Source organism: Colias croceus, chromosome 2, assembly GCF_905220415.1.
Source record: "Colias croceus chromosome 2, ilColCroc2.1".
NCBI lineage: Eukaryota > Metazoa > Arthropoda > Insecta > Lepidoptera > Pieridae > Colias > Colias croceus.
In genome coordinates this window covers 2,961,571-2,983,463 of record NC_059538.1, presented here as the reverse complement: position 1 = coordinate 2,983,463, position 21,893 = coordinate 2,961,571, and the positions used below count along the sequence as shown (strand labels likewise).

Below are 21,893 nucleotides of genomic sequence, written 5' to 3'. Positions count from 1 at the left end.
ATTTCGACCTGGGAAGAGGGAAGACACAACCTTTTTAAGAAGTGCTGGTTCCAACCTAGTTGTTATTGGTGGAGCAAAAGGTCTTAATTTATTCATAACCAGCCTATAGGGGCGCCCCCAGGGGTCAAGGCTCAGTGTCTCCAGCAATTCGGCCCATGCCCTCTCCTTCGCGGTCGCTATGGACTCTCTAAGGGCCTTTTTAGCATCTTGGTATACGGCATACCGCTCAGATTCCTCAACAATGGAGTAGTCTGCCCGCCTCCTCTTTCGTCTGTATTTAGTGTAACGGCGTCTGGCGGTAACGCAGGCTGAGCGAAGCCGCGCAAGTTCAGGTGACCACCAATAAACTTTATTATGTGGCGGAGATGGTTTAACTCTAGACATTGCGGCGTCTGATATGTGGGTCATTGTTACCGCAAACCATTCCGCCTCTGTGTCCACGTTTATGGAGTCCGGTTTCGGACACCACGCACCAACTATAGACGCCAGTTCAAGTAGTTGTCTGTCCAGGGTTTTGAGGGACCATCTCGGGCCAGATTCGACAGGCGCAGACCTGTGCCCATATAGATTTGATGTAGTTTGCACAACATCAAATCGGATGTATTTGTGGTCCGACAAAGTTTCCACCTCCGACAAAACCTTCCAACCACGAACCCGATAAGCAAGGGTGGGGCTCGCAAACGTAACATCCACGACTGACCCTCCCCGCATGCGCACACAAGTATTCTCGGTGCCCTGGTTGAGTGGGACCAGATTCTGAGCTGCGAGCCATTCGACAAGAATGTCTCCGCGAGCATCCGTGGTAGCGGAACCCCACAAGGCAGATTTGGCGTTAAGGTCCCCTGCAATGACAATTTGGTGAGGGCGACCCCATTGAATCATAGAGTTTACTTCCCCCAAGAAAGCTTCGAACTCAGCGAGCGTTTTGTTTGGTGAGAAGTAAACTCCAATTACAACCATATCGGTCAGTTTCGCGGCTACACATCCATGACCCTTCTTGTATGCACAGATTTGAGGTGATCCTTCCGATTGCATTATGATAAGGGCAGCAACCTCGTCGATATCCCCGACCCAGTTGTCCCGCTGAGATGGAACTACATAAGGTTCCGATAGGATTCCGATGTGTATGGACCACTGTGCCAGGCTCTGCATCAGTAGATCCTGAGCCCTGGCACAGTGGTTCAGGTTGGATTGCAGAATCCGTAGCGCCATCCTATGCTGCGGTGGTTTCTACTACCTCCATAGTCGCTCCGTCAGCCTGGGAGTCTCCAACGTGTCTCTTAGGCCGTGCTTTTGGCGCTTTAACGTTAGGAGCAGCGCAGCCATTACCGCCCAAGCGATGGTCTGCTTTTCTGCCTGCTGCTATGCATACTGCACAGTTAGGCTTGGCGGTACAGTTGGCAGCTTTGTGGTCTGGCTGCCCGCAGCGGTAACACAAATGACTGCGATCGCACTCCACAGCGCATCGGTTGGCCACGTGCCCCAGTTCCAGGCATCGAAAGCAACGCAACTCTCGTGGCTCCTGTACTCTTACTCTTGCCACCACCCATCCGACGAGAAAGCGTGTCTCGGTAAGTTTTTTGGCCACTGTTACAGGGCAGTTTACCCACGCTCCATAAAGCCCAGTTCTATCTTGGCGTATTTGGCTGACACGTATTTGGTCAACTAGGCATTCTCCCCTTGTTACTATGGCGTCCTTTAAATCGTCCGCAGTAACGGACGCGTCTAGGCCTGAAACGCGTAGGTCCGCCATTTTCACTGGTCTTGAGACTTTGATGTTCTTGTCTTTAAATATTGTCTTCAATTTACTTGCTAATAAGTCAGCCTTTTCTCCGCTACCGGGCCCAGGAATCTGGATAATTGTGGCTCCTGTGATCGCCTGGCGAAACTTTACGCAGTCTATTCCGGCCTCCTTGAGGTCAACTTTAGCTTTCGCCTCCTTGATAGCTGTGGCGTAAGTTACGCCGTTAGCCTGTGCATCCGATGAAATTGTTAGGACGATTGCAGCAGATCGTGGGGCCTTCAGCGAAGGTTGGGATAGCTTGGGTTGGTGGGATATCTTCCGTTTATCAACCGCGGTTTTTCCGGATCCAGCGTGTTCTGCCTTATTCGCACCTGATCTGCCTTTCTTAGTCACAACTGACCAGCCTTCGTCAGAAGGATCGGCTGTAGGCACCGTTGGGGTTTCCGCGTCGTTACATAAAGGAGCCACCGTTGCGGGAGATAAGGCAGGAGTAGATCCCCCACCTCGTAATTCCATCGCTCGGTTTTCACTCCCAGATCCTTTCCCCTTCTTCTTCTTCTTTTTGCCTCCCTCCTTTATATTAGTCTCCTGCCTGTCCTGCGCCACGTTCTGCGCCGGCATGGACAGCGCCTTGGTTTTCTTTGGCCTTGGTCCCGTATCCTTTAAGACCTCAGGACAACTGTCCTGTCGGAGGTCGACGGCCCGGCTTCTTCCTCCATCCGTAGCATTGGAGAGGCGTCGCTGCTGCGGAGTCGGTCGTGGCTCCAAGTTCCTTAGCCGCGTATCAATGAGCTTTCCTAACTGGCGCATCATCCTAGCCTCGAAATCCTGTGGCATCTCGGCCGGTTGCACAGAGCCAACAGAGCCCCGATGTATAAGCAGCCGCAGCTCCCGCATTTCGCTTTGAATAACATCCAGCCTTATACGCAGACGTTCATTCTCGGCGCGGAGCGTGTTTGTTTCCTCAGATAAAGTTCTCAAGGCGAGGGAATCAGCGTCCTCCCTAATCGCCCTGGCGGCACTTCTCAAGTCAGCTACAAACGTGGTCTTGAGATGGTTGGAAGCTTTGGCAATCTTTTCGACAATTGCGAGATTTGCCTCGATTCTCTTTCTCGCCTCTTCTGTCGCTGTGTTGGCACCAATTGCTATCGATGGCGACCGCATAGCTTTTGTTTTTGGTTCTGCCGAAGCGGATGCGGCTGCTCCGGTTTCCGTTTCAGCTTGGGCCGCTTTCTCCATTCTGTGTGCCTTGCGAAGGCCAGTGCGAGGTCTTCCAGAGGAAGATGGGATGGTGGTATCGCTCGAACTTCCATCTTCCAATCGCGAGCGCTTACGGGTGCGCCAGAAACGCGATTCCTTGCTCGGGGTACACAGAGCCTCTCGGCAGGCAAGGGGGCTCATAGTAACCCGTGAGTTTATACTCGCCATAGACGAGTCTGACTCCGCGGCTACGTCCGTCGTCATATACGAACGATTGACAATTCCTCCAACTTCAGTTGGTGTAGGGGTAGCGCCTGACATACGCTCCAATACCACACTGCATTTTCCAGTTGCCGATTCTCTCGGCAAATCTCCTCTTTCTTCGAATTGGGGTTTCATTTTGACTGTGTTTTTAGTCCCACGAGTATGGGGGAAATATATGGTCCATCCGGGTGGTGCCCCCTGTACCCGGGTAACCCTATTACACCCCGGAGGGCGGGCGGTATCCGGGGGTTGGCCGCTCCGACTTGGTCCTCTCGCCAAGCCACCTACCTCCTATGAGAAAGCAGGAATCCGACGTCGCGCTTAGGCCCTGTGGGGCGCCCCAACGCCGAAATAGAGGGGTTTTTTATTGAGGTCACCTTCCTCTCAGGCCGGCCGGTTAAGGCAAGCCCCCTGGTCTCTAACGTGCCGCTAGACATGACAACGTCACACGCTAGAGGTAACAGTTTGCCCGAAGGGGGGCCAAAGCCCCGTAACCCAGCTAGAGATATCCTCACGCTAAGTCCGTCGCGCCGCGGTTCGCTGACCGCCATCCACCGCTGCATTGCAGCCACTGGTCTTCTCGAGACCCTCTCCCAAGGTGCACCGTGTGCTTTCTTCTCGCATATTTACACAGGGGCGGATACGGCGATACACCTCCACCCACCTGTTTTATATGCCTACTCCAGGGCCACTTCCCGTATGGTTTAAATTAAAAACGAATCGGGAGTGGCACGTGTTTATTCCATATTAGCTTCCCCAAGATGCTGGATTGCAACACAGGTACTGAGCCCCCCCGCCACGACAAGGCTTGGAACGATGGGGGGGTCTATTATCCAACCTAATTTGTATTAAATATTAACGGTCCGCCCCGGCTCCGCCCGTGGAACATGTTTACGTAGCGTAGGTAATATAAGATCCAAATTTCTATACCAGACATTTCGTCAAAGTAATTGCATTTTTTTAAATAATCACTTTTTCTCTTCTGATTTTAATATCCAACCTAATTTATAGATATTAAATATTTACGGTCCGCCCTGGTTTCGCCCTTGGAACATGTTTACGTTTTCTCTCAATAAGATCCATTTTCGTAGGTACTACAAGGAATATTATAAAAATAACTAATGAAATCGATTCAGCCGTTCTCGAATTTGGCATTTTCCTTATAAAAATTTAGCTTTGATTGAAGTTTTTACAGGCCCTGACCTAATTTTATATTAATAACAATTTGAAGAAAGTCTTATTAATAATCCCTGATTTCCCTCAAATTATTTTTTAGCCGCAACCTCGATTCTTATGAATTTGTTGTTGGATCAAATAAACTGTCCTGTGGGACGAGGTTTAAAGTAGAATCAGTCATTATTCACAAGGACTATAACGCGACTTTACTTACTGATCATATTAGTTTATTGAAACTTCAAGAAGAGATAGAATATGGCCAATAGAAGTAGATAGTAGTTATGTTAACGGCAGAGAAAAAGGAATTGTATCAGGATGGGGATATGTTGTTGTAAGTAGAATTTAATTTACAAAGTATAAATTTATTAGTTAGGAGTTAGGACACTATGACATATTCTCTGTTTTTTTTTCAATTGCTGATACTTCAACAAGTATCTTTAAATTTCCAAATTTTTAAGAACTGTCATTTTCGATTCCTACTGCTTTATGTAAAAAAAATTAAGAAGAAAGGGAAGAGCCGTTAACATATACGTTGTGGTCTCACATTCTTCCGACCACGTTGCGTTGTAATCGCAATGTTGTGAAATGTAGTTATCGTCGTATCGATATTGTTTAAAAGAAATGAATGAAATTAGTGTTAGGTAAAGGGGACTTCCCAACTATAGGTTTCATTTAAACATATTATCGGTCAAATACTACGTACACAACACTTATTATGTTTCAATCAATTATTATCCTACATCAGAGTTAGTTACAGTTAAAATAAATAGATAATAATATGAATTTCAATTGAGAAGAGACGATTGACTCTAACTCGTCTTACAAATAGTGTAATAGCGATGTCCTCTCTAGTACGTAGGTAGTACCACAGTAGTACATAGTAACTCAATGACATTATTATGCTATAGGTTAAAAGTAAACATAATGACGTACAAAAAGATAGAAATCTTAATTTATACGAGTGATTGATTGAAAATAATTGAGTTAAATCTCATTGATTTCAAGTCAAAAACTGCATGGATTAGATAAGCCGGATTAAATAATTATCCCCTGCTTAATTATAATCTAGATATAATCCCAATTTATTATGAATGCGAAAGTATCGCTGTCTGTCTGTCTCTTCTTTACGCACAGTGCTGTGTGGTTTTTCCTCTGACTCGGTCGAAAGCTAGTTAAAATTAGACAGTATTACTTGTATACGTAGTATATTATTATTAGTCTGTGGTATTACCTACTAGATAGCTATTCAGTGTTTGTTATCTTTAAATTTTAAAACTGAATCATATGTTCTGTTATTGAAGTGAAACTACTTTATCGGGGTTGAAAAAAAATTAGTGTAACATTTTTTCGTTACGCGTGACATTTTTCCGTTACGCGCCATCTTTTTCATATGACGTCCTACCACGCGTGGTTCGACGTATTTCTGTAAAGTTGCATTTATTTAATTATTTTTCGAAAAGTACACGCACACATTTTTTTTCTTCTTTGTATCACTTCAAAGTAATTCTAAGCCCACAGAGCATATAAAAAACCTCTTTTATATGTTCTGTGTCTAAGCCTTATAAAAACCTCCCCCGAGGCCCGACGGCGATATTGATTATTATTTTCGACTTCTACGGCCTACTTCTAGCATGGAAAAGTAGTTTTAAATAAATACACTAGCCAATCGTCGTAAAATCGGTCCAGTAGATGCAGATCCAGGTACAATATCACAAACTTATAAACTGTGCCTCTTTATAATGTTAATACAGAATAACAAGTCCGACTAAATTCTTTTTATCCAAAAAAATAACTAAAGACTAATAGAGATAAATGTATTTCTATTATAAAAGGACTTAAAATCTATACTACTAAGCTATACTTACTAATATTATAAAGCTGAAGAGTTTGTTTGTTTGTTTGTTTGAACGCGCTAATAAAAAAATCTTTCGGTGTTAGATAGCTCATTTATCGAGGAAGGCTATAAGCACAGACTAATAATAATATACTACGTCACAGGGGTGAAACCGCGCGGAGCAGCTAATATTCTATACATATAAGTATATTCATAATTTTACAAGGCCCTAGTCTGGAAATTATCTTTGAAAATTATCGATTTAAAAATATGTCAATCTTTTGCGATATTTAATATCAGGCATACATATCATATTAAATTACATTACTCATTATGTCTCATTGTGATTGATTTATTATTAAAACCTCGTTATGATTGTAATAAATAAAATATACCTATATAAAAAAAGAATACACGCTTTTGAGTCAAGGAATGTATTATTGTATTGTACAAAGTTTAAATTCAATCTCGATGTTTAAAATGGTAAATCAAGTCTAACAGTTGGTTGTAGACAAACATACATGATGCACGGATATGTCTACGACTTGAAAATGAAGCTAATAAAAGCGTGCTAGAAATAAAGGAATTGAGAAAGTATGATCAGTATATCTTAGATCGTTTCAAATAAACGTGTTTTCGTTGACCAGGGTCATCTTGTAAACGAAGATTGAACGAAAAAGCCTTAACTTTAAATTTAAAATTGGCACAGCAAAAAACAAAGCATATAAAATCATATTTAATTCCATATGTAGTTCCATTATATTCATTTCCAGGGTTTAACAACCCTGGAAATGCCACGGATGGACCATCATCACTACATAGTATAAAACAAAGTCGCTTTCTCGGTCCCTATGTCCCTTTGTATGCTTAAATCCTTAAAACTACGCAACGGGTTTTTGATGCGGTTTTTTTTAAAAGATAGAGTGATTCAAGAGGAAGGTTTTAGTATATAATTTATTAGGTTTTAGACAAAGCGGGCGAAGCCGCGGGCGGTAAGCTAGTAGTATATAAAACGAAGTCGCTTCCTCTGTCCCTATATACCTATGTATGTTTAATCTTGACAACTACGCAACGGATTTTGATGCGGTTTTTTTTAATAGATAGAGTGATTCTCGAGAATGGTTTTAGTAGGTATATAATTTATTAGATTTTTGTCAAAGCGGGCGATTTTGACAAAAATTAGGAGACTAACTATAAATTGGTTTCTAAACAGTAACAGTTACAAAAAATAATTTTGAAAATGCACTCCCTAAAGGAAAAATACTCGTCGGCATTGCTTGAAGTCCACCGATACAGCCATCATATCTAGATAATCCTATTAGATGTTAAATATTTTCGATAATTAAAGACTTTGATTGCAATCAGCCAAACGATGGTATATAAGCTTGTGATGCAACGCGCTTGGTAAACATTAAAATGTTGAAACTTGGTGTGTTGTTGTGTGTTATAGGGCTAGTGGTAGCAGTACCTTCGCCACTGAAGAGTAAAGAGGATGTAGAGGAATACAGGAAATTTCTGCAAAGCACCAAAAATGGTAGGTTGTAACTAGTAACTTTTTAAGGGGGAAAAAGGGGAATTAGCTAGAAATAAATAACTGACGTAACTAGTCAATAACGTAACCAGCTTAGTTTTATAGTGTATTTCAAAAAGAGCCAAATTAAGATAGTGCCATATGTCAATTTTAAACTTCCTATGGAAGATACTTTTCCGATACTAGCGTCATTCTGGTCACTTTTGGAACTGTTAGTTGTAACATTAAAAATATGTTTTCAGTTTCTCCAGGCTCCCTGTGAGATAGTTTTCGTTTGTTTTTCCTTACATCGATATTAATTAGTATGTAAAAATAATGTCCGTTCTTAAATAGGGACGAAGAAATCGGGGACAGAGCATTCATTTCATTCATTCATTTCATTTCATTTCATTTCATCTATAGTATCTATACATATAATAAATCTGTAGAAGGGTCAATTCTGTACATTGAAAATATTGAAAAAATAAATAGCAGGGGGTGTTACTGGATCGATACCAAACCCAAATATGTGATTAAAAAAAATTTTGTCTGTCTGTCTGTCTGTTCTGTATGTTCAGGCATCACTAATGGTTCGATTTCGATGAAACTTGGTATATATACCTTATTATCCTGGGCATAAAATAGGATACTTTTTATCCCGGAAAAATACGTAGAAAAAAATAAATTTCAATTTTTCCGCGCGGACGGAGTCGAGGGCGGAAGCTAGTATGATAATAAAAATATATTTAACAAGCTGCGCTTCGCGGTTTCACCCGTATGGCTCCGCTCCTGTTGGTCTTAGCGTAATGATATTTATAGCCTATAGCCTCCTATCTACACTAATATTATAAAGAGGTAAACTTTGTTTGTTTGTTTGATTGTAATGAATAGGCTCATAAACTACTGGACCGATTTTAAAAATTCTTTCACCATTCGAAAGCTACATTATCTACGAGTCATAAGCTAGGTTTTATCCCGGAAATCCCACGGGAACGGGAACTTTGCGGGTTTTTCTTTGAAAACGCGGGCGAAGCCGCAGGCGGAAAGCTAGTCCTCGATAAATGGGCTATCTAACAACGAAAGAATTTTGCAAATCGGACCAGTAGTTCCTGAGTACAGCGCGTTCAAACAAACAAACAAACTCTTCAGTTTTATATTATTACTAGCTTCCGCCCGCGACTCCGTCCGCGCGGAAAAACTAAGAAAAATTACGATTTATTTTTTTTCTACGTATTTTTCCGGGATAAAAAATATCCTATTTTATGCCCAGGATAATAAGGTATAATTATACCAAGTTTCATCGAAATCGAACCTTTAGTTTTCACGTGATGCCTGAACATACAGACAGACAGACAAAATTTTTTTTAATCACATATTTGGGCTTGGTATCGATCCAGTAACACCCCCTGCTATTTATTTTATCAATATTTTCAATGTACAGAATTTACCCTTCTACAGATTTATTATACACTAGCTTCCGCCCGCGACTCCGTCCGCGCGGAAAATTAAGAAAAATTAAGATTTATTTTTTTCTACGTATTTTTCTGGGATAAAAAGTATCCTATTTTATGCCCAGGATAATAAGGTATAATTATACCATGTTTCATCGAAATCGAACCATTAGTTTTCACGTGATGCCTGAACATACAGACAGACAGACAGACAGACAGACAGACAAAAATTTTTTTAATCACATATTTGGGCTTGGTACCGATCCAGTAACACCCCCTGCTATTTATTTTTTCAATATTTTCAATGTACAGAATTGACCCTTCTACAGATATATTATATGTATATAGATATATAATTATGTACCTATGTATAGATGTATAGATTATGTATTTCATAGCGTGACGATTATTATTAGATTATCGATAGAATGATTAATTATCTGATAAATACAATTTCAGAACGTTATCGCTTGATTAGTTTACATTTTATTATATCTTTTCAATCGATTGAAGTATACATAGAATTGTTATAACAATGCAATTGACTACTGAAATGCAGATATTAAAATGCATGCAAATATCCGATAAGGAGAACAGAAAAGAAAATTAATTAAGAAAAGAAAATAGATAAAGACAACACAGAAGTTAATCTCAATATGTATATGAGAAGGTATAATAATTAGATATAATAAGTCTTAAAATAAAGACGTGCATTAAATTCATACCCAAGTTAATGAAAGAGAAACATCAAGTAATAATACAAGCATATTTTAGTAAATAGTTTCTCGAAGCTCAGCTCATTTTAGATTTTAGCATTTGTCCTGTAATCCAGAATTCTTGCGCCTTTCATAAATTTCTATATCACAAGCTATAGCGCTGTAAATATAAAAATGTGTTCGAGTACTAGTGTACACACGTAAGAAGTGAAACTTCTTTAGGACCTTAATTTTTCAAAAAATAATTTACTATATGCAACTTTACAGAAATACGTCGAATCACGCGTGGTAGGCGTCATTAGAAAAAGATGGCGCGTAACGGAAAAATGTCGCGCGTAACGAAAAAATGTTACACTAAATTTTTTTCCAACCCCGATAAAGAAGTTTCACTTCAAAATATTAGTAATTTCAAACAACAATTTTAATAATTTTAATAAATACATATAAATAGCTGCCCCTGCAGTCGGTCTACTCGTTTAAGTCGAATTGGTCGAGCCTTATTCAAGTTACGGTTAGCAATATTTGGTGATTCTTTTCCAATCGATTGGTTATATTCTCTCTTCCAGGTAACGGCTACCTCGTCTCTTCAAGCGCGATCAACCCCTTGAGCAACATATGGGAGCAGAGCGGTAAATTCGAGGGGGACATCGTACTGGACGACTGGCAGATTGAAGCCCTGGTGACAGACTATGCAGCTGGTCGGGCTGCTTACATATGGCCTAATACCAAGTGGCCTAGCAACGTTGTTGTGTATGACTTCGCGGGTGGACACTTTAGTAAGTTCTCCTTTGTGTAGGAGTTCTTTTTAAATAAGATAGTATTGACTAAAGAGGCCAACTGTCCCGTATTCTGCTTGGTATAAAAGCGTAAGTGCAGCTATTGTTGTAATTTTATACAGCGAGAATATAAAAAAATGATAATAAGGGACTGAATCTTAATTTGCAGGTCAAAATTTAAGAACTTTGAATGATACGTCCTTACTCGTATAAAAATTATAAATTGTTGCTTTTGAGTTCGTAATTGATGTGGGTTCTAACAAAATTAATAAATTCTTTTAGATCAAGCACAAATTGACCACATTCTTCTATCAATTGGATGGATCGAGCACTTCACCTGCGTCAGATTCCGAAGGAGAACCGCATCCGACAGGAACTACGTTCTTCTTACGGTAAAAATTTAATCATTTATATTGTTCAGATATTTTTCTGGCTGTATATGGAATTGCTGGACGATTCGACCGATTCTTACATCTTTTATCGGATTAACTACATCGCGATGAAAATTTTACTTTTCTTCAAGTCTGCCTTGTATGAACTCAATCAATATAATATTAGTGCTGTAGCATACATAGTTAACTATAATAGAGAGCCTTTTTAAACTTTTCTATAACATTAATTATACTTCGCTATAAGTTATAATATTTAGAGCCTGATGCTACTACAGACTCGAATAAAGAAATATTTCAACGTTGTAATGTATCATAATTAATGGCTATGTATGTACATGGGCGAATCTAGGGACTCTCTACACTACTCTACTCTACTCTAATTTAGAATTAAATATTTCCAGGGGTACAACAACGGTTGCTATGCCAGCGTCGGGTTCTGGCACGACCGTGGCATCCACACCATGAACCTGACCCCCGCTACCCCTGGCCACGGCTGCTTCAACGTCGTGACCATCATCCACGAGTGGCTGCACGTGCTCGGCTTCTTCCACATGCAGTCCACTTACACTAGGGACAACTATGTCAGGATCGCGTGGGAGAATATTCAGCGTGGTAAGTAATGACAGACATTATTTAATCAGAAATAGATCGCAGACGCAAAGATTTGTACTAGGACATAACCTGTGGACATAACGAACACTATTCACTCATATATTTTTGCTCTTTACTAAAATGATATAGAATGTTAAATAATGCCTTTTAATGAAACCATTGTATAAACTAATGTGAATTTTAGTTGATTATTTTCGCTGAAGTGCCAACATTTTGTGTTGAATGGGTGAATTTGTTCTGTTGCTATTAAAATCACTACGAACATTTGTTGATAAAATAATATTATGCCTTATTTAACATAACTATGACCTGTTTTTAATTTTAGGTATGGAGTACAACTTTGACAAATACGAGTCGAACCTTGTGAGCAACTTAGGGCTTCCGTATGAATTCCAGAGTTGTATGCACTACAGCACCCACGCTTTCTCCGTCACTGGTAGACCCACCATCGTCGCTTTGAGAGTAAGTATATGATATCACTAGGTGTGCCCCGCGGTTTCACCCGCGTTGCTCCGCTCCTGTTGGTCTTAGCGTGATGATATATATTCTATAGCCTTCCTCGATAAATGGGCTATCTAACACTGAAAGAAATTTTCAAATCGGACTAGTAGTTGCTGAGATTAGCGCGTTCAAACAAACAAACAAACTCTTCAGCTTTATAATATTAAAGTATAGATTATAATCATTTGTACATATAATAAAATAAATAGAAATGGAGCTTTTATTATAAACTGTATTCCTCTTGCTTTTTTGCTATTTAATAAAATGTCAAACCAAACTAAAACATATACATATTTGTTCAAGTAAGTAATATCGTTATAGTGCCTAGTGGTCATAGTACATAGAAATTATTAATCACCGTTTCGAAAATTGATTCTGCAGAGATGAGTTGATAACTTGATACCTTATATCTGGAGAATCTTATGGAGAATATTCATAGAATAGAATATAATAGAAAACACTATATTGTATAATCTAAGTGTGTAATGCACACAAAAACAAAATTTACATAAACGATATTATCTAACTTAAAATAAATGTACAATTTGGCGGCCTCATCGCTTAAAAGCGATTTCTTCCATATTCATCTTTAACTGTTCTATAAAGTAAAGGAAACTTTTTCATGAGCTACTTAATTAGGTGTCTAAATGATAATACTATAGTACTATTGTAATTGAGTACCCAATACCTGATGATGATTATCATTCCACAGAGCTACGAAGGCATAATGGGACAACAGAACTTCGTGACCCACTGGGATTGGGTGCGTCTCAGCCGCCACTACAACTGCCCTGGAGCCTGGAGCGCGGACCACATCGACTACCTGCAACAGGAGGTTGAGAAGACCAAGGCATTGATGGAACAGCAAAATCCAACTCAAGAGCAAACTCAAGATCAAGACAATATGGAGAAAATTGACTGAAAGCTATTTATTGTCAACTGATTTATATTGAAAACTCTTAACACTACAATTTTTTGTATGAAAAATTTTATTTATGTAATTATTTATTGAAATTAAAATATCGTTAAATCAATTGACTTTTGGTGTTTTCATTTATAATAATTTTAGAAATGTAAGTATTATTTGCATGAAAATTTGTGATGAGAGCAAATCTATATATATAAAAATGAAACCCGTTTAGCATTGTAACGGCATCACGTGTGAACGGCTGTACCGATTTCGATAATTTTTTTTAATTATATTCCTTGAAGTACGAGGATGCTCCTTATGTAGAGAAAACGTAAATATGTACCACGGGCGAGCCCGGGGCGGACCGCTAGTATTTTTTTTTTTATTGGTTATAGGGAAGCGCTTGACCACAATCTCGCCTGATGTTAAGCTGAGATGTGGTCTAAGATGGAGCGCGCTTCCCTAGAAGGTACCTGTTCACTCTACGCTTGAAGACCCCCATATTGTACTCGTCGGGGAACACAGACTCAGGAAGCATGTTCCAGTCCCTCGCGGTTCGGATAAAGAATGTGGAACCGAACCGCTTAGTCCGGGTACATGGAACGTCCACCATATGGCGATGCCTAGAATCTGTGCGCCTCGACGATCGATGGAAGAACGGGGATGGCGGAACAAGATCGTGCAGTTCCGCAGCGCACTCTCCAAAGTGTATCCGATAGAAAACCGATAAGCTGGCCACTCTGCGGCGGTGACCGAGGCTCTGGAGCTTTTTGCCTACTAGGTCATCGTCGTTTATGAGCCTCTTGGCACGCCTCTCTATCGCCTCAAGCGCCTCCAGCTGGTACTTGGCGGAACCGTAGTATTCGATAAAATTCCCACATTGTGTTCTATTGCTCTATAATTCACCAATTAAGTATACAGACTAACCTCGAACAATCCAGTTGAATATTTGTTATATTTTAAAACTAGCTTTCCACCCGCAGCTTCGCCCGCGCAGTCGAAGAAAAACCCGCATAGTTACCGTGGGATTTCCACGATAAAACCTATCCTATTTCCGGGGTAAAAAGTAGCCTATGTCCTTTCTCGGGTATCAAAATAACTCAATACCAAATTTCATGCAAATTGGTTCAGTAGTTAAGGCGTGATTGAGTAACAGACAGACAGACAGAGTTACTTTCGCATTTATGGATTTACATCTCTAATATTGCTATTTATATTTTGTTCCTAGCTATAAAATACGAACATTCTAGAGCAAATGATACTACGGGTATCATTGTTCATGCTAAAAGTATCATCGATCAAAATATAATTTTTATAACGTAAAAATAATTTTCACAAAAATTTATAAAAGACGTCCATACTTTGGACGCCGGTTAAAACATAACATCAAGATATTCAGAGATCAACGCAAAAAATGGACAATATCTTCTATACTTAATACTAGTAGCAATATACAAATCTTATAATTATAAACGCATTCAGAATTATCACGGTACATTAAGAAAATTCGTGTATCAAATCAGCAATTAAAACACGAGTGTTGGATATGCGATCAACAATACTTAATCTTATAATCAGTGTTCACACAAAGCTTCTGTTTTACTAAATAATGATATTACATAGTACCTATTATCTTAAACTAGCCGTGCTCCGCGGTTTCACCCGCATGGTTCCGCTTCTGTTGGTCTTAGTAGTTAGCATGATGATATATAATATTATAGCCTATAGACTTCCTCGATAAATGGGCTATCCAGCACCGAAAGAGTTTTTCAATCGGACCTACTTCTTGAGATTAGCGCGTTCAAATAAACAAACTCTTCAGCTTTATAATACACTAGCTGTGCCCCGCGGTTTCAGCCGCGTGGCTCCGCTTCTGTTGGTCTTAGTATGATGATATATAGCCTAGCCTTCGTCGATAAATGGGCTATCCAACACTGAAAGAATTTTTCAATCGGACCTACTTCTTGAGATTAGCGCGTTCAAATAAACAAACAAACAAACTCTTCAGCTTTATAATACATATTCGTAGATTACGTCTTAAATTCCCATCCTGGTGAGGCGTGACCCACCACATACCTATATTTTCATTTCTTAACCGTTAAAAGATCTAAATCCCTTGATAACTCACTATATTATATCAATAATCGTGACTATTCGCGGTTTGTAATAATTGCCTCAATAAATAAGTCAAAATTATCAATATCAGCAATATTGCAAATTTTCAAAGGATTAGCGCTATAAGCGTCCTTACGTTTACCTCATGACAGAATTAATGTTATCACACACACAACAACTAAATGAAACATGGTCAACTAGTAAGGGAATGCGATTTCACTCACATTCATTAATTTTTATCAAACACAATTAAAATATATGACACTATACTCTATCTTCTTTGTATTTATTATATCTTCAATACAAATTAATATACTTACGTGATTCATTCAAATATTTTCCATATATATTTTATTCCTTATGCGCCACAACACGATAAAATCTGAAATTTTAAACACATGACTATGTGTTGACAAACAGAAGAACCAATTGAGTTTCAACATAACGTTGTACAAGAGTCTAACGCCTGGCACTTGTATTATCAATAGATAATTATTGATATAAAAATAGTTGATTTGTATGATTAATTACACATCAAAATGTTGCGTGCAGCTGTGCTTTTGTGTATCTTGGGGCTGGCAGTGGCGTCCCCGTCACTTGCTAGGAGTCGAGAGGAGATCGAAGCCTTTAGGCATTTCTTGGAAAGCACAAAGACCAGTAAGTATTGAGTTTGTAGTACCTATAGAGATCCAACAATTGAACCAACAATTGAAATTGTACATGTAGAGGTAGAACTTATTAGATTCATGTTCCAAAAGATTTCTTTTAGAAAATGTAGATGTGATGTGTGATTACAAATGAGTACAATATGAGTGACTTCCTATTAAAATAAGTTATTAGTTTCCATGCTTATACATCCTAAAATTATATGTAATTGGATGACCTGTTTCGTCTGGCAATTCGTAACGTTGGCCCACTAAGCTTAGCTTAATTGGCACACGGATTGACCTATGTCTTATGCAAAACAACTTGTGAACTATTTTTGATTCCGAATTTTTTTCAATAACAAAACAGTCTGATACGTTATTCTTTAGATACAGTTTTACTTTTTAGTATAGTTTACTTATTTCTTAAACCATTGCTTTCCTTTCCTAGACGATGGAGCCAGGATTCTGTCACGCAACAGAATATCTGCCAACCCAGAGGAGAATGGAAAGTTCCAGGGTGATATTATCCTGGATGACTTCATGATTGAAGCCATGCTGCAGGACTATGCTACCGGTCGTAATGCTTATATCTGGCCTGACACTAAGTGGCCTGAAAACACCGTTGTATGGGAATTTGGAGAGGATGAGTTTGGTGAGCTTTTTTATTAGTAGTAAGTATAGTGAAAAGAAAAATAATTTTAGGAAGAAAATATACTTATAAGGGACTATCCCCTTACAAACATAAAAACTCATAGACTTCCTGTACATTATAAATTTATCATCTATACTAATACTAGCTTACCGCCCGTGGCTTCGCCCGCTTTCTCTAAAACGATATGAAATTTAAACTATCCTATCTCTCAAGTTGGATCGAACTGCACATGGTGTGCGAATTTTATTATAATCGGTTATGTGGTTTAGGAGTCCATTGAAGACAAACATTGTGACACGAGATTTATAAATATTAAGATTATAAGGCAGAAAAGTTTGTTTGTTTGAACACGCTAATCGCAGGAACTACTGGTTCGATTTGAAAATTTTTTTCGGTGTTACATAGCCCATTCAGCGAGGAAGGCTATAGAGCCTATAGCCTCCTTCCTTTCTATAGTTATAGGCTATATAATATCATCACGCTAAAGGTACAAGTCCGAGACGGGCCGCAGACCGCAAACTGCAACAGCAAACTGCAAGCGACACCACTTGTTTCTATGAACATGTATGAAATTGATTCTAAGCGCAGCGACACTGCTGCCTGCAGACGCGACGCGCAGCGATTCATAGATGTTCATAGAAACAAGTGTTGTCGCTTGCAGTTTGCTGTTGCAGTTTGCGGTCCGCGGCCCGTCTCGGAAGACCAACAGGAGCGGAGCCACGCGGGTGAAACCGCAGAGCGCATCTAGTACTTTATATATATAATTTAATTTACCAGATCCATTTCATTAAATTAGTTTCTTTAACGTAACCTATAATTTATCTATTACTAGTTACATAAAATTTGTAAAAGACTCTATAATACATAGGCCATACTATCGCATTTACATATTATTATTTATTAGTATGGATTAGTACAGATTAAGACACGTTTGTTTAGATAATGGCTAATGAAATTCTTAGTGTAGGTGCGTGTAATAATATTATGGCATAATGAAATGATAAGAAAATAATTGTAAATAGGCCAAGTTTAATTAACTATTTTATCACAATTAATTAGATATTTCAAATATTTTTTCCAAATTCATGATAAATAGTAAATACCTACTCATTATTATTTTAAGTCATCAATCATGTATTGAGATTATATCATTTATTTGTTTATAACGATAATAATAATTAGTTAAACGAATTAAATTGAAACAAGAGGGATTTGTGGTATTTCCCAACGATGATTAAAAAACACAAATTTGAAAAGCTGAATCAGGTACTTATAACACAGTAAAAATAATCTACGATGCAATCATATCTGTAATTTAAATACAAATAAAATTAAACATTATGTTAAAAATAAATAATGTTAAATAAATTGTACAGCTCTTTATGAATTGTTGTGTAGAGATATAGAATATACGTAAATCTTTATGCAGTAAGCATAATATATAAAATATATAAATATAAATAGTATTTTCGAGATAATTTTCACACACGGCACGATTTGATCCCATACTAAGCTTTCGCTTGTGTTATGGAAACCAAATGGCTGATAAACATACATAAGTAAGTAATTAATATTTTAAACAAATACTTACATAGACAATTAACACCCAGATATCCAAACATCTATGTTCATTACACAAATATTTGCCCCGGGTGGGAATCGACCAGTGGCTAGGAAGGCAGGGTCACTACCAACCAAGCCAACCGGAAAGTCAATCAAAAAATATACGTATATTAAATAAAGGAGTTTTTCCCAAAACCATAATAAGTATGTTACTTCTATCTAGAATTTGCTTTCTAGGTCCCCTGCAGCAAGCAGCTATTAAGGATGCCATCCAAGACATCGAAAACAACACATGCGTTAAGTTCCGCTACCGTGAACCCGAAGACGAAGTCTACGTTAAAGTTACCGTAAGCATTATCTTATTTATTTATTATATATATGTATAACTAGTTTTTGAAAGAAAAGTTGCCGTCTGTAATTTCTTCCGTGTACTTAGGTAAACTCGCATTCAATGTATTACTAGCTTTCCGTCCGCAACTTTGCCCGCTTTGTTTAAAACTTTTTCTCGAGAATTACTCTATCTATTAAAAATACCGCTTCTAAATTCGTTGCGGTATTTAAAAATATCTATGCATATACAGAAACACAGACGGCGGAAAGCGAAATTGTTTTATGCATAGCTATTGGACGCTATATGGACTCTACCTTGACTCTACATTTTAAGTTAGACATTATACAACATGGATGAAACAGCATTCGATCCCATCAATTTCCGCTCCGATGGCAAATAATAAATTCCTTCAATATAGATAGTAGATACTATATTATATAATAAATTTAATTTAATTTCCCATTTGAATAAATAATAAATAAAAAATCGACTTCAAAGCTGAGCAAAACCTATCATCACATATAGAGATGCAGAAACCAGAAAATTACATAAAATTGATATAAATATTCAATAAATAGGGAGGTGACGGCGGTTGCTATGCGCACGTAGGCTACTGGGAAGAACGCGGTGTCCACACCCTCAACCTTGCCAGGAACTTCCCAGGAGTCGGCTGTTTCCGCCACGCCACCATCGTCCACGAGTGGATGCACATCCTCGGCTTCCTGCACATGCAGTCCACTTACAATAGAGACGATTATGTTAAGATTGTTGAAGAGAACTTGATATCTGGTGAGAGTTGAAAGTTTTTGTCATTGTGAAGGTCTGAAATTGGTTATAATGTATATTTGCAAGTAAACATGAGTCTGAAAAAATTATTGTCCTACTATATAAAGAGTAAATTGAAGAAAGTATTTTCATACTATGTCAAGAGTAAATACATCTTCCAAAGCCATACTTTACATGGGCGTAGCTAGCCATGGGCTCAAGGTGGGGCAACAATAAAAAATAATATGTAACTAGCAACTGTATGTACCAAGTATGTACCCAAAGTTATATCCAGGTGGCGGCGGTACGGCCGTACGTGCGAAGGCATTTGTGAAGGCATTCGCGATGGCATTCGCGAAGGCATTCGCGAAGGCACTCGCGAAGGTATTTGCGAAGGCATTTGCGAAGGCATTTGCGAAGGCATTCGCGAAGGCATTCGCGAAGGCATTTGCGAAGGCATTCGCGAAGGCATTTGCGAAGACATTCGCGATGGCATTCGCGAAGGCATTTGCGAAGGCATTCGCGAATGCATTTTTTCTAGTGTAGGCACTAGAAAAAAAAAGTGTAAAGTAAAAAGTATCAGTGAGTTGTAGAACGTGTAACACAACAAAAGTGAAATTGTAAGTTAGTGGGGTAACTAATTGGGGTACTATACTCATTTTTCTTACATTTCATGTAACATAGAAGCCTCAGCTATTTTCTTTTTTCGTGTGTAATTCGTTATTCGAATTATTCTTATTCAAAACCACCTTATTGTTCACCTACCACACCACGAAATAGATCCAAAAATCTTCAGCCGTTTGGTCGCTGGGCGTATGACACTTGTTAGTTGTTAGTCAGTCAATTTAGAGGTAAATAATACTAATTATAAAGGTCGCATTTTCTGTGTCGCCTGTCGACTTTCGAGAATCGAGTGTGAAATTTCTTACGGATATTAGTAGTTAGTAGGTACTTCGATTTTTATATAGATTTGGTTAGGTATCTATCTACCTTCCAGGTCAAAGCTAGAGTGGGGCAAGCGCCCCACCCTGCCCCACCGTGGCTACGCCCATGATACTTTATGAATATATATTATTATCCATACTAATATTATAAATGCGAAAGTAACTCTGTCTGTCTGTCTGTCTGTTACTCAATCACGCCTTAAATACTGAACCAATTTTCATGAAATTTGGTATGGAGATATTTTGATACCCGAGAAAGGACATAGGCTACTTTTTATCTCGAGAAAATGACGCAATCGCGGAAATCCCACGGGAACGGGAACTATGTGGGTTTTTCTTTCACTGCGCGGGAGAAGCCGCGGGCGGAAACCAAGTAGTATATATATCATAGATGAGTTAGTAGTTACTAGTTACCGATAGATATTTAATTTAGGTCAATTAAATTGTTTCGTTATAGATATTAATAGCTCTTCAGAAACAAAACTAACCTCTTCACTGTATAGCTTATCTCGTGTTATATTGCTTTGTAGACTTTAATTCAAGAAAAATAATTACAAATTGCTTACACAAACTGCAGATTTAGAACTTTTTATTTCTATTTTATTAGAATTAATACCTACTGCTGATTAGTTATGTACTGTGTTTTTATCTTTAAAAATATTATTTATAAATCATTTGAATGCTATAGCTGCATAGCAATTACATACTTATTCTTTTTATTCCAGGCACTGAACATAATTTCGACATTTACGGTCCCGACCTAGTGAGCAACCTTGGTGTAGAATATGACTACGTGAGCTGCTTGCACTATGGTCCATATGCCTTCTCTTCTAATGGAGAAGCTACTATTGTCCCACTCAAAGTGAGTAAATCATTATACATTAGCAATATATTTTTGTATGCAAGTTTTGTTTTAAAGTGAAACTTCTTTCAACGCATTGAGAGTACGTAAAATTTCAATGTCTCGTCATGGAGAAAGGCGACGATTTTGGTATGATGATATTCAAAGTTTCACTTCTGACACGTGTGCTCGGCACAGACGATCTTTTGTACTTATTCAAGTTTCATTTTTTAATATAAATTGTTTAGAATGCATATAAAAGAAATATTATTACAATAACATTAATGTGTAAGTATGTTCTACAGTGCAAACTAAAATTCTCTACATAATTACAAAAACAAAGTTTGTATGTTTTTTGTTTTTTGAAACAAGACCAAAGTAATTATAAAATGTATAATATAGAATTGTAAAATTCTTTGAAATAAATGTCTCTAAAGTTCTAAACCTATAGATATAATATAAATCTCTCAACTCCATAATATAGCTTTTCGTTTTGGCGTTGGTCGAAACATCTAAGTATCATGATTATCCATCTCATCACCATTGAGTGCCAGCCTACCCTAGTAAAATGTCAAATGTCAATCTTATCTAATAAGATGCAGTTCACATCTGTTTCAATAGGGAGACTTTTTCGAGTATTCCCTTACCTACTTGGATGATCGGGATGGTTAGACGAAACTTACTTTTTATAATATTTACGTTATTCCATTTTAATATCTTCGTCCCGTTTGTTTATTATTTACAATCAGACTCACATTTACCGGAATTCATTTTCATTTTTACAGGAATTCGAAGGTGTCATGGGTCAGCGTGAATTCATCACAGAGAAGGACTGGCTGAGAATCAACAGGCACTACGACTGTGAAGGCGCATGGGATTGAACCACTGAATACTGATATTTATTTTAATACCTATGTAATTTATTAAATAATATACTCATTTTGAAGTA

The 21,893-nt window shown here is 38.3% G+C and overlaps 3 protein-coding genes across 3 annotated transcripts; 2 read left to right on the top strand and 1 right to left on the bottom strand.

Annotated features, from left to right (window-relative positions):
- Positions 1-1,213: 1,213 nt before the first annotated feature.
- LOC123699740 lies at positions 1,214-3,343 on the bottom strand. Its single transcript, XM_045646756.1, has one exon. The coding sequence runs from the start codon at positions 3,341-3,343 to the stop codon at positions 1,214-1,216; it is 2,130 nt and encodes a 709-aa protein (XP_045502712.1).
- A 300-nt stretch (positions 3,344-3,643) lies between these two features.
- LOC123699458 (zinc metalloproteinase nas-4-like) lies at positions 3,644-13,098 on the top strand. Its single transcript, XM_045646397.1, has 7 exons — positions 3,644-3,806; positions 7,669-7,752; positions 10,462-10,671; positions 10,954-11,063; positions 11,465-11,675; positions 12,001-12,137; positions 12,889-13,098. Exons 1-7 carry the CDS (start codon positions 3,644-3,646, stop codon positions 13,096-13,098), a joined length of 1,125 nt encoding a protein of 374 aa, XP_045502353.1.
- A 2,634-nt stretch (positions 13,099-15,732) lies between these two features.
- On the top strand, positions 15,733-21,893 carry LOC123702657 (zinc metalloproteinase nas-4-like). The gene is made up of 6 exons (XM_045650423.1): positions 15,733-15,858; positions 16,297-16,500; positions 18,301-18,410; positions 18,973-19,183; positions 20,829-20,965; positions 21,730-21,893. Exons 1-6 carry the CDS (start codon positions 15,741-15,743, stop codon positions 21,823-21,825), a joined length of 876 nt encoding a protein of 291 aa, XP_045506379.1. The 5' UTR covers positions 15,733-15,740; the 3' UTR covers positions 21,826-21,893.

Excerpts from the sequence above, each read along its gene's own strand:
- LOC123699740 (XM_045646756.1), bottom strand. The coding sequence starts at position 3,343 with ATGAAACCCCAATTCGAAGAAAGAGGAGATTTGCCGAGAGAATCGGCA.
- LOC123699458 (XM_045646397.1), top strand. The coding sequence starts at position 3,644 with ATGACAACGTCACACGCTAGAGGTAACAGTTTGCCCGAAGGGGGGCCA. Across the intron at positions 3,807-7,668 it reads TCTCGAGACCCTCTCCCAAG|GGCTAGTGGTAGCAGTACCT; the intron begins GTGCACCGTGTG and ends TGTGTGTTATAG. Across the intron at positions 10,672-10,953 it reads CTTCGCGGGTGGACACTTTA|ATCAAGCACAAATTGACCAC; the intron begins GTAAGTTCTCCT and ends AAATTCTTTTAG.
- LOC123702657 (XM_045650423.1), top strand. The coding sequence starts at position 15,741 with ATGTTGCGTGCAGCTGTGCTTTTGTGTATCTTGGGGCTGGCAGTGGCG. Across the intron at positions 16,501-18,300 it reads ATTTGGAGAGGATGAGTTTG|GTCCCCTGCAGCAAGCAGCT; the intron begins GTGAGCTTTTTT and ends TTTGCTTTCTAG. Across the intron at positions 20,966-21,729 it reads CTACTATTGTCCCACTCAAA|GAATTCGAAGGTGTCATGGG; the intron begins GTGAGTAAATCA and ends TCATTTTTACAG.